The 12,451-nt window shown below is 38.9% G+C and overlaps 2 protein-coding genes across 2 annotated transcripts; one reads left to right on the top strand and one right to left on the bottom strand.

Annotated features, from left to right (window-relative positions):
* Positions 1-387: 387 nt before the first annotated feature.
* LOC311061745 (cathepsin S-like) lies at positions 388-2,741 on the top strand (the record flags this gene model as incomplete). Its single annotated transcript, XM_084080437.1, has 7 exons — positions 388-507; positions 867-989; positions 1,162-1,305; positions 1,567-1,791; positions 1,957-2,122; positions 2,357-2,459; positions 2,642-2,741. The coding sequence occupies 7 exons, from the start codon at positions 388-390 to the stop codon at positions 2,739-2,741; spliced, it is 981 nt and encodes a 326-aa protein (XP_083936563.1).
* Positions 2,742-4,375: 1,634 nt separating this feature from the next.
* LOC311061744 (cathepsin K-like) lies at positions 4,376-9,325 on the bottom strand (the record flags this gene model as incomplete). The annotated part of the gene is made up of 6 exons (XM_084080436.1): positions 4,376-4,881; positions 5,161-5,229; positions 6,932-7,128; positions 7,340-7,501; positions 7,809-7,931; positions 9,209-9,325. 6 exons carry the CDS (start codon positions 9,323-9,325, stop codon positions 4,794-4,796), a joined length of 756 nt encoding a protein of 251 aa, XP_083936562.1. The 3' UTR covers positions 4,376-4,793.
* Between the last annotated feature and the right edge of the window lie 3,126 nt (positions 9,326-12,451).

Genomic DNA, 12,451 nt, shown 5'->3' with positions numbered 1-12,451 from the left:
GAAATTGACATTAATTTTATACGTGTAGAAATGGCTGATCTACAAGCTTACAATGCATTATGAAGTGATGCGTTGTAAGCTTGTGCTTTAAAATATATATATATATATATTTGAAAATGTGTGGGGAAAAGAAATGTACATGGAAACGATTATATATAATTATGCAAAATTAATTGCGACTATTGCGATCAGACAATTCTGTAATAATTGTGACAGGCCTATCTGGGTCTAAACCCAGCACTGAAATCAAGTGTCTTGATCATATCACCTGGTTCTAGCTGTCTGTAGCCTACCACTAGCTTGGGGTATAGGTGTACTAAAGCCATGTTGGCCAATGTTTTTGAGCTACTTGGTTCAAACCCAAAACTTGAATTTTCAGAGTCAAACATGGTTGGGAGCCTGCTTCTCGCCCTCATGTGTGGATTTGCAGTGGCCTTGGACTACAAAGGACTTGATCAACACTGGGAACTTTGGAAGAAGACTCACAATAAAGTGTATTCTTATCAGGTAGGTTATTCCTAGACCAGTGGTTCTTAATGTCAAGGACCCCAAATTGACACACTTGCCCATGGGCCCTCATTTGAAAAGGTTTTGTGCCAAGGACCCCCAGGAGAAGATTTATGTAAAAAATAATTATCATTTTATATATTCATATTTTCAAAAATGGCAGATGTACAAGCTTGTATATCTGCTATTTTTGAATATTGAGAACCACTGTCCTAGACAATTCTACATCTGCAATGGATGTCTACTGTTGCATTATTAGTGGCAATATGGTATTAATGTTTCGAAGATGCACAGTGGGAACAGAGGGTGATGCCAAGTTTATATTTGTCTTTTGATTAATCAATATGCACTCCTTCCAGCTTGAGGAGCTTGGTCGCAGACATATCTGGGAGGATAATTTGGAAATGATAGACGTCCACAACCTAGAAGCCTCCTTGGGCATACACACTTTTGAGTTGGGAATGAACCACCTTGGAGACTTGGTGAGTATTGCTTAGCATATTAAACTATTTAAACAGTGGCATCTTTGAAATGAAATGTGGTCTAAATGGCTACACGTTTAGGTAGTGAAATCGGGTTAGAGGGGTTACACTAATGGTAGGCAAATGGCACAGGACATGATCAATGTTGCACATGGTTTCTTTTTACTGGCAGACCTCAGACGAGCTCAATATGCTTACTGGAACCCATGTGCCAGCTGACTTGGAGAGATGGCCGTCTCCTGTCAAGGTCAATAGCTCTGTTCCCCCCGTGTTTGACTGGAGAGAGGAAGGTTTTGTCACAGAGGTCAAAATGCAGGTAGGAGACCTGGGTGTACTTTTCACATCGCAGCACAGAATATCCCGTAAAGTTTGTTTTGTAAAATCCTGAGTGTCAATTTAAAGCTACATCTTTTCAATTCATACATTTTTATGTCTTCTCCTGATTAGTAATATTTGAAACTGTAAAGCCTGGAATGTTGTAGTTAAAATAACGCTCACGTGTCGGCAGTGTAGTTACAAAATATTTTTTAGATGCAATATTTGGACTCGCAGTTATTTGTAAACTTGAATGTTGCAGGGATCTTGTGGCTCTTGTTGGGCCTTCAGTGCAGTTGGGGCCCTGGAAGGTCAACTGAGGAAAACCACTGGCACCCTGATGTCACTCAGCCCTCAGAACTTGGTAGACTGCTCTGCAAAATTCGGCAACCATGGGTGCCACGGTGGCTTTATGACCAACGCCTTTGAGTACGTCTTGAAAAATGACGGCATTGCATCTGATGCAGCCTATCCATACACGGGCCAGGTGAGTTTGAGGTTGAGCATGGAAGCAATTGAAGCCAGTAGCAGGTCACTGACTGGCTGACCTGCAGAAAATGAGATTGTAAGCATTTCATTTGGCCATGTATAAACATGAACTATGGGTGTAAGATACCTCATAAAATTTTGGTACAATTCCATCTCTTGATAGACCGGTCGCTGCAAGTATAGACCTAATTATCGAGCTGCTAACTGCTCCGGATATGCCTTTTTACCTGAGGGTGATGAACTTGTACTGAAAGCGGGCCTGGCAGCCATTGGGCCCATCTCGGTTGCAATCGACGCTTCCCGGCCTAAATTTGTCTTCTACCGCCATGGTGAGCTTACATCAATTTTAATATGTCAAATATATCAAATGGAGTCCTGCCAGAGTGCAAGGCTATAAGAAAGACTTGAACATAATTTTCACCACTAGAATTGTCAGTATAACAATATTTGATTTATAGATGGTATAATATCTTGATTACTTTATAGTACACGTGTGTGCTCAGGAAACTGTTTTCTGTTAATGCAGGACTTAACTTAATTAACTAATGACTTGCGTTCAACAGGTGTGTATAAAGATCACACATGTACCCATAAAATTAATCATGGAGTGCTAGCAGTGGGGTATGGCACTGAAGGTGGACAGGACTACTGGCTCATCAAGAACAGGTCAGTTTTGGTTGTGTTTCACTTTAGTGTGACCATGTCCCTGGACACCCCAATGCTTAACCAAAATGTTAATGGGAATTCTTTACTTAACGTTCCCATTTCCAACATGACCTAAGGCTGAATAATCTGACTGCTTCATTAGACTTTGTTTTAAAATGTGCTTTTACTTTCTTTTTCTGTAGTTGGGGCACATTCTATGGAGACAGAGGCTACATCAAAATGGCAAGGAATGCTGGGAACCAGTGTGGCATCGCCCTCTACCCTTGTTACCCTATTATGTGATCAAATGGGGCAGCCTGGTTTCTGGATGTGCTTGATTGAAGGAGGGGGGGGGGGGGGTTTGTATAAATTCAAATAAATGTATTTATCCCAGTGATTGGGGAAAGAATCTCATGCTTTAAGGTTTCATTTCTCATCTACAAATGACCATCTGTAAGGTTCAAGTGTTTAATGGCAACATCTTTAGGCAACCTGTTATGTAACGGGGCCAGGTAAATTGTGAAATTGGCTCTTTGAGCAGATTGTTGGACTGTCTAACATGGCTGAGTGCAACCTCAAAGCCCTCCTAAACTGTGACCCTGTTGCCCCATTAGGCAGAGCATATATTTGTTTCATATTGGTTTTGACCAAACAGCCAAAGGCGCTGACTATGAATGTCATGAGAGAAAACAAATTAGTGGGCAGGGCTTCAAGGCCACTGGCTGCAGGTTTTTTGACGGGCATAATTGTTCTCTTGGACAGAACTGATCAAAGGAGCCAGATGGTTGGCATGGAATTCTGACATGGAGTTTTGTTTGTCACATTCCTAAACCAATAATTTGATCGGCCGGTCATCAAATTCTTGGCTTAGGAATGCTAAGAGCAGAACTCCTAAGAGCATGACTACCTGGGTTGCAGCTGCTGAGAATTCTACATCACTGGCAATACTAGTAGTCCTAATATTGGTTTATTCTGAAGCATCAGCTCTTATCTTTTTACAAAAACGTTTTGCCTGTCATGAAAATAAATCTGAATTTGGAGTTCTCAGTCTGAGGCTCTGAAAATTACCTTTACTCAATCCACCAATTAAATGTATAGTTTGACATCTTGTCTTTGGCCACTACACTAAATATAGAAATGCAAGCTTGTGTAGTTTGATCCCGTTTTCATCATTTGGTACAGTAACTTTTCTGACCTAAAACATTTCTGCCTCAGCTAATGTTTACCTCAATGGTCCCACACTGAAGGGACTGTGGGCTCTATTTTTCTTTTGTACTGAATGTACAGTATTCTGAATGACGAAGCACACAGTTCAGCCACTGCTCCCATAAACATCACTTGCTGTTTTTAATGGAGCATTTGCTTTTATTCCCATGCGATTGTATTGGCCACACAGGCCGTGTACTTTTTTTTTTTTAATTAAAAAAAACTCTTTGAAGCATGAAGTAAACATATTTTTTTTTAAATCGACACCATGAGGGGTTGAGGGTATATACCTTATTTTCAAAAAAGATAAACATAATCTATGTATTTCTGATAGTCTTATCATCATCCTCCTAGCAACAAATGTGCTAAATTCAGTTAATATTGGTCTTTCCTCTTCTGTATGGAAAAGAGGAAGCACACAGGCCTTTGACATTTGTCGAGCAAGTTAACAGCCGCAAACTATAACTGTGCCAGCTATTTTCATGTGGAGCAAACAAGACAAGTTGAGTGAGAAGAGCTGAGTGAGAGGCGGGGTGCTACATGTGGGCAATGGTGTGTGTGTGTGTAACAGCCTGTTGTGTTGCTGTGGAGCGAGAAAGATGCAGGTTATTTTCTTGAATTTTCCAGTAGTCGGATAAAAAGGGTCATAGAACGTGGAATTGATATTGCGGCAAATATTCAGAATCAATCCGTTTGTGCTATATTTCAAGAAATGAATACGAACGAATGAATGTTCATAAAATAAATGTCTTTATTATGAATAGCCACAGTTTTTTTTTTTGTAAAATTCACATTTGTTAACCTGTGACTGTACCCTAAACATACTGATTTATTAATTTAATAAGGTATTTTAAACTTATGAGAACTGAACTGGTGGGTGTTCCACTGCCAAGTTCAGTTTGATAAACTTGCCTATAAATGCTGACCATTTAGGGTTATCATTAAACTAATATGCACACACCGTACCGTTAACACTGCATGTATACGATTTACAAAAAGAAGAAAGCAAATGAACACAGTACATTGTGAACACACTATGAGCTCAAACAAAATGACAAACTGCAACCTTCCAGCACAAAAGTCACTATTGAAAATATTTTATACTTGCTAGCAGTCCCCTGATAATTGCTGGGTGACAGACTCCCAACATTACACTAAGGGGTAGACGGCGCGGCTTGCAATGCCGCATTGGTTCTTCTTGTTCCTGGCCATTCGGATGTAGCCTTTGGCTCCCCATTTCCCCAACACTCAGTGTGAATGTTTGATTATAAATACATGATTAGATTGACATTGAAAACATGCTACGTCCCAAAAGTAGCTCAAGACAAAGCTTATAACTCAAAGATTTGGTGTAGTAGTAACTCTGAGGACCCCCCAGGTAGGAATCCTATTTTTCTGTTCAGGCTTTGGAATGCTGGAATCAGAATGGGGGGAATCTATAACCCCCTATCAGAATGAAGAAAAGAAAATCTATATAGGACCTTAGAACTTGTTAGCATTAAGATGACTTATTCACCTGTTTTTCACGAGCCAGTAGTCTTGTCCCTTGTATGTACCGTAGCCCACCACTAGTACAGCATGATTTCTGTTGTTGGAGCGGCAGGATCTTTTAAAGATCAATATGGTTCAAAATGCTCCTATTGGTTAACAATGTCATACATTAGGAGATGAAAACGCACTGTAACGATACAGTGGTTCCCAAACTGGGGGCTGGGACCCCCAGGGGACCCCCCAAATGATTTTGGGGGGTCCCCAGATGATTAGCTTAATGTGCAACTTTTTTCCCTCACTCATGACTTTTAACACCCAAATTGTAAAATATTACTTTTAGAGGCAAACATTGTGAAAATAGCCGATCTACAAGCTTGTAGTTCGGCTATTTTCACAATATTTATCTGTGGAACCGAGTCAAACTAAATGTATGCCTACAATTCCAAGTGCTTGTCAGGGTGCGGGTTCAAATATGATTATTTTGGGGGTTGCGGCCTGAAATGTTTGGGAACCCTTGCACTACAACATGCATTTGTTCTGTTAAATCTGCAGCGACTGTAGCTGTAGTAAACCTTGATGTCAATACTAGAGATCAAGTGCCCATTCTGCTCTGAACTTGTAATTGTGTGGACATTTCATATGGTGCTGTCACATCACAATGGGGGCTCCATCAATTACCTATACGTACATTAGTCTGGGTCTTTGTACTGTTTTAAAACTTTGAAGAGTTTTAAAATTAAGCTTTTCAGAAATGTCTTAACCAATGATAACTCATAACACTGGTCTTTTTCACTATAGTGTATTGTCTCAAAACACTACAAATTAAAATCAAGCCCTGGTCTGCTCAAAATGCATGTCTAGTTGTCCTAAACATTGTCCAAAACATGAGAGACAAAAAGGGGGCACCAGACTGCAAATCCAGCATAGCCAGACTAGCGCATATGTAATTAACGGGCAGGTGTTTTTTATTTCATTTTATTTAGTCATTTTTCCTTCAGAAGCTCCAGTGGTATAACATTACAAAAAAAGAAAGGGACAGGCAATTATTTTTGTGCCAAACATCTGAGCACAGAGCTACATTACTATTGAGTGCTTACTGGTTGGCCCTAACTTGAGTACAGTCATGTTATATGTGTATTGTCTCAAACATACCTCTTTTGTAGAGCTGAAAAGACTTCAGATGGGCGTTGATGCTCACAACCACTGGCCCCACCTTTGCAACAGTGTTCTTCAGAGCACGTTCACTGCCACGGGTAAGGGACCGGTATCCTTTGCAGGATGCAGCCTTCCCCTTCTTGGAATAGCGACATTTCCCTTCCTTAAGCAAGTGACATATCCAAACAAGACTAATTAGAATCATGCCATATCCCTTGCTTTGACTCTATAACATCTGCCCTCAAATGCAGATGTGTTTTATTGTGTTTATTGTGTTATCACATTTTCACATACTATAATATAATTCAACTTTTACTCTCATGTCCAATGACCACCATACAAATGTACTGTAAGTAATACCCTCACATTTGGTTAATTTAACTTATTTTTTATTGTCAATTTACATCCCAAGGAACAACCAATTTATTAACCAATGAATTACTGCTAAAAAATAAGACATTCACTGTATACTGTAGTGTACATACGTATATGAAGAATTCTAATTCAATTAATTTGAGATTAAGATGTCTTCAATTAGTATATTTTTGGCAGCATGGTTATGCATTGCTTATGCTTAAGCTCAACAAAAGGGTTTGTTTACAATAAAAAGTAAGATAACCTTCTTTTTATAGGAGTAAGACCTCTCCGAGTTGATGCCTCTATTGCGTTTAATGTAGTTGAAGGCTTTGTACGGCCATCCACCTCTGCAGCCGAGGTTCTGCTTGCTGCAGTCAATCAGGTTTTGGGCACTTAGGGAGATGAGTTTCCCCGTTTTCTTCTTCATTTGGCCCTCCAGGGCCCCCACAGCGGCGAATGCCCAACAACACCCACACTTTCCCTTTGTGTTTGTGTATACAAAAGAGGAAGAGAGAAATAGAGACCTTTCAGAACCAAATTGGATCACACTGGATCTTGACAGGGTCATAGACAAAATGAGTTGTGTTATACAATGTATTTTATTTGTAAAATATACACATGCCCACTCTAAGGATTTTGCAGTGACGCTAAGTGGCTTATCCCCTTATACAGTATCTCACAAAGTGGTGTACCTGGTTTTTGACTCGGCTGACTCTCCCTTTCTTTCTCCAGTCCACTTTCTTAGGCAGTCTCCCTGCTTGCTTGAAGGTCACGTTGTCAAAATGAATTTGCTGGTCGTCCTCGTCGTCCTCCATCATCAAACCATTCAGCTGTGCGTTGATCTCCTCCGTTGTCTTCATAGGTAAAACAAAATGGGTCCATAAATATATGCAATATGTGTGACATTTCTGTTTTAGACATTTTTCAATGACCCATTAATGAGTTATTTGCTCTTCTTTCTGTGCACTTAACTTCCATAGTTAAAAGTATATTTTGTAACTAATCCACATGATGGCATTAAGACAACGTCCATACTATGAACGGAAATGGTTAAAGCATGAGTGTATGTAGAATAAAATTGTGTGTGTGTGTGTGCGTGTGTGTGTGTGTGTGTGTGTGTGTGTGTGTGTGTGTGTGTGTGTGTGGGGGGGGGGGACGTACCATGTCAGCCAGGTGGTTGAGTCCCATGGTGAAGGTGTGCAGTCCTGCTGAGGCCTCCTGGTTGTGTTTCAGTATCAGCTTCAGGTTCTTCTCCCAAACCATTCTCCTGTAGACCATCTCATCCTGAAACAAGAAGCACACTGACTGATTCAAGAGGTTTAGTGTATCACTCATACAGGTATGTGCAGTGAAATGTTGGTGTGACGTGTTAAAACAAAAAATATATATAATGGACATTAACAGATATAAGTAAACAAGTACTTCAGCAGCAATAGAAGAATATACACAAAAATGGAATAATAATGTAACTGGGATATACAGAATATGCATACATGGAGCAGTAAAAGCATGTGCAAAGTACAATATACAGAATGCAAGAGATTTGACCCCAAAAAAGAGAATAAATGAGAATAGAAACTTTGTTGTGAGCCAAATAGTTATTTACAGGTTGAACTTGAAGACAGAGCCAACACTTTGTGCCACATGTAGACCTTGGTCATTTTTGTAGATTATGGAAAGTACAGAATGTAAACTTTCAAATTAAATCTTACATTGAAATCTGAAAATATTTGAAAAAATGCTCATGACCCGGCAGGTTTAGTCATTGTTCAAGGCTCCGTTAGCCTGAGGGGAAAAACATCCTGTCTCTCTCTTTAGTGACTTTGTGGCAATGCATCTTCCAGTGAATGATTTGCTAGTTGAGTTTAGTTTTAATTTTGTAAAAAAGGCTTAGTTTTAGTTTAGTTTTTATTCATTTTATTAGTTTTTCATTGTAAAATGGGGTAGTCAGGGCCAGGGTGAGATTCAACAAGCTAAAAAAAATGCAAAAATAGCAGATCTACAAGCTCACATGGCGATGTGTTGTGAGCTTGTTGATTGGCTATTTTTGCATTTTTTAAAGACAAATATTGGGTATTGAGTTGACAAAGACTAAAACTAAGGACATTGTCTCTATGATTTTAGTTAGTTTAGTTTTATAAACTCACAATACAATTTCAGCTATTTATCTTTTTTTTGTAAAGCCTCGTTTTTGTTTTTATTCCAGTTAACTACATTTTTTTTTCAATTGTGGTTTTCGTTATTTTGTTAGTATTAGTTAACTATAATAACCTTGACCTTGGTGTGTGAATTGTGTGTGTGTGTGTGTGTGTGTGTGCTGAGCTCTCACTAGCACTGAAGTGTTTATATTCACACAGCTTGCCATTTTGCTCTTATATGTCTGGGTGGAGGTGAAGTGAAAAGTTATAAATATGACTCAGGACCTCAAAGATGACATGATATATATTTGATTGTTTCTAAAACAGTTAGCCTACACAGCATGATTTGTTTTCATTCATGGTGCCCAGGTTTCACCTGTGTGAAAGAAACCAAATGAGTGAATAGTATTCTTAGTATCTTACCTGACCCTGGTAAATCTTCTGATGCTCCGTTTTCCAATCGTCCCATTGTTCATTTAAGTCAGAGATCTGACCAAGAACAGGAACGGTCAAAAGCAGCACAGCAACCAAGGTGTGCATGCTGAAACAAAAAAATGTCACTGGTGGGCACAATAATGATTTTGCTCAGGCAATTTTTAGATATCTATCATAAACTGAAAGATACCGATGAACTACAAAGCTCTATAGACCATCCAAATTTCCTTGCAACTGATACCAATCAGAAAATGTAACACTGTCAATGACTCGTGAATCCAAAGTCTGAATAAATGTGGAGCCGCATGGATGAGTATTGTTGGGAAGCAACTCCCAACAATACACTACAACTGCATTGAATGGATACCATTTAAATGTAGGTAACTTGTCATACGTACCATTATGTTCCTGTTTATTATGTTCCTGTATATCATATTTACATGCCGAGTTAAGCTCGGACATTTAAGTGATATGTAGCCTGATATTACCAGATTGTTATAGTGGGTTTAGAATATTTTAGACGATTTTTTTTTCATTTGCTCATTTCAGCTCTGCTGGACAATGAGCCCGCCCGAGAAGACTGTCCGCCCGTCAAAAACCGTCACATATGTTGTGCTCCCTCCTTAAAAAAGTCTCTTTAAGTCGTTTCTGTTCTTATAATCATCTACACTGTACATGTATGTGTACTGTATGTACTGTATGTAAACTTTGACTTGTACCGGAAACTTGAACTCTGTTGTCCCAGAGTACAACAGCATTATTCATGCCTCCCTGTTAAATATTGCTGTAAATAAGAGAAATTAGTCTAAACATACCTTGCCGTAATCAAGTGAGTTGTGGTCCCTTGTCCTGGAAAGAGAGCTCAAAGCTCACTTATATCATGCTACACCGCAAAAAAATTGTTGAACCTTTTCACACTTAATAAGGGGAAGTAATGTTTAACTGCTTTCTTTGCATTTCTCTGCCCATGGATGGTCATCACACCATGACTGTGATGTCTGTTAGTTCTGGTCACTCTGTAGTGTGAAGTGGCCACAATAAAGACTGATGCCTTATGCCAAAAGAAAATTGCAGTGCAATGCTGTAGTAAAATAGTAAATGGTGCATTTATGGTACTAGATTTTCAGGACGGCCTTCAAATACAGTCCTATATTGCACTAATCAGAGCAATGGTCACCCAGTTTTGGCTATTTGAAATGTTAGACAATGCTGTAACGCTGATGTAGTGCCCTATATGTGTGCAATTTAGGTTTTTTGGTGTGACAATTGTCATGGCAGACCCCTGAACAGCATTTGTGCCTACAGTAGGTGAGGATGGTGAGGATCGGAGCAATGGTGTGCATGGCAGACCCATGAACAGTGTTTGTGTCAGCCTGTCAGGTTTGGTGCAGATTGGAGCAACACCTGGGGGCCAAACAGTGTTTTACGTTTTACATGTGCATTACATTCACCCATTCTTACAAAAGATATCATTATCTGAAGATTTGCAGCTCCATCCACTCTTTGTTTAACTTATAACTGAAAAAGGCTGTATCTCGCTTCCTAAGCACTTTCTTTTTACTTTGAAAAATAAAAAAATTGCTGGTAGTTTAGAGAACATATTTTTTTATTTCATTGCCACTGAGAGAGTTAATAAATGAATATTGTATATTATGAAAGCAACATCCAACAATCGTCAGCAAATTGTAATCGCAGGTTGAGGGGCCTCCATACAGCGCACACCTAAAACGACTTTCACCACAACTGTGAACAGTTGCACCGTCTGACTCTGTCGTATTATTTCCCCCTGCAGCGTCCTTGTGTCTGAGGAGCACACATCTGTCTAGTTTGACTTTCCCCTCAGTATTTTATATTTAATAGTCACTAGATTTTTTATTGTTTTATTCTGAGGCATCAGCTCTTCACTGATACCTTTTGCTTAAGAAAACATGTTCTATGTAGGTTTGCCTGTCATGCCAATAAATATAAGAATTTAGCTCTAAGATGTCCCAATTTTAGAGCCCAAATTGAAAAATACCTTATATTCGTATTCACCAATTAAAAGGTTATTCCAAGTACAAATATGAGTAAAAAGGGTTTGCAAAAGGTATAAGTGGAATGAGAAAAACTTGGAGACAATATCTGTCAACAGTATATTGTACTCTTTCTTAAAAATATATACAGAGTAATGAATATCTAAATATCATATTATAGTTTATTTGTTGTATAGCATAATCAAATGTCCATTCAATAATGACTGGATTGGATCAGTGGCATTCCAGAATTCTATTGAATATGAATTTGATGGTCATTTCTCTCAGAAATCTCTCATGAATTGAGAGAATTGAGAGTGCTGTCGTGGAATTCTGGATCAATTAGCAATCGATGAGGCACATAGGAGTCGAGTTAATATTCTAGGTGGTGGTGATTATGCTTTATGTACATGATATCATGGTCAGAAGGACATTAACACTCATGTCAGTGGTAGTTCTGCCTCGGGCAGAGGGCAGAGATCATAGTTATACTGTAGCTGCCTGAAGGACAAACTGAACCATAACAAGATAGGTTGTACCAAAACAATAGCTACTAGGCCTATTGGAGACATTTAGGCACTTACAAGCCAGCAAATATCATAATGTATTGTAGAAGTATTATAAGTGATGGTCAAATATAAAGGTTAGATATAAGCAGCCATATAACTTCTTCGTAAGTGCCTTTACTCAGTGGTGTAGTGTCTGGAGAAGTAGGTTTACAAACCAATTCCAAGGTGGCCCATGTTGTAAAACAGAACAATGCCTTATATTCTCAGAAACAGTGATGTGTCAAAAATGTTCATATTGGCAGGCCAACTTAAAGTGATAGTTGATTTAAAAAGGCACATTATCAACTAGTTTAATATACTGTGGGCCTAAGTATTGTATGGGCCAGTAGTTTTTTCAAAGCACTTAACTTCTGTTGCAACTAATGTTTGCTTATATATAATAGACATAGAATATATAATAATGGTCCCACACTGAAGTTACAGTGGGATTTATTTTTACTGAAGGAATGTACAGTTTCATTCAGAATGACCAACCAAGCAGAGGGAATGTTAAATGGAACATTTGCCTTCATTCACATGTGATTGTTTAGCCACACATCCCGTGTGCTCTGCTGTATGTATTCAAAAACCAAATAAGTTGAGGTTTAAAAAGTATATCATCATCATTATCGTGAATGTTAACGCCCTTGGTCTTAACTGTTCTGTAGGGC

The sequence above is a fragment of the Gymnoscopelus microlampas genome (assembly GCF_963454915.1).
Source record: "Gymnoscopelus microlampas genome assembly, chromosome: 15".
Lineage (NCBI taxonomy): Eukaryota > Metazoa > Chordata > Actinopteri > Myctophiformes > Myctophidae > Gymnoscopelus > Gymnoscopelus microlampas.
This window is presented reverse-complemented; position numbering and strand designations above follow the sequence as displayed.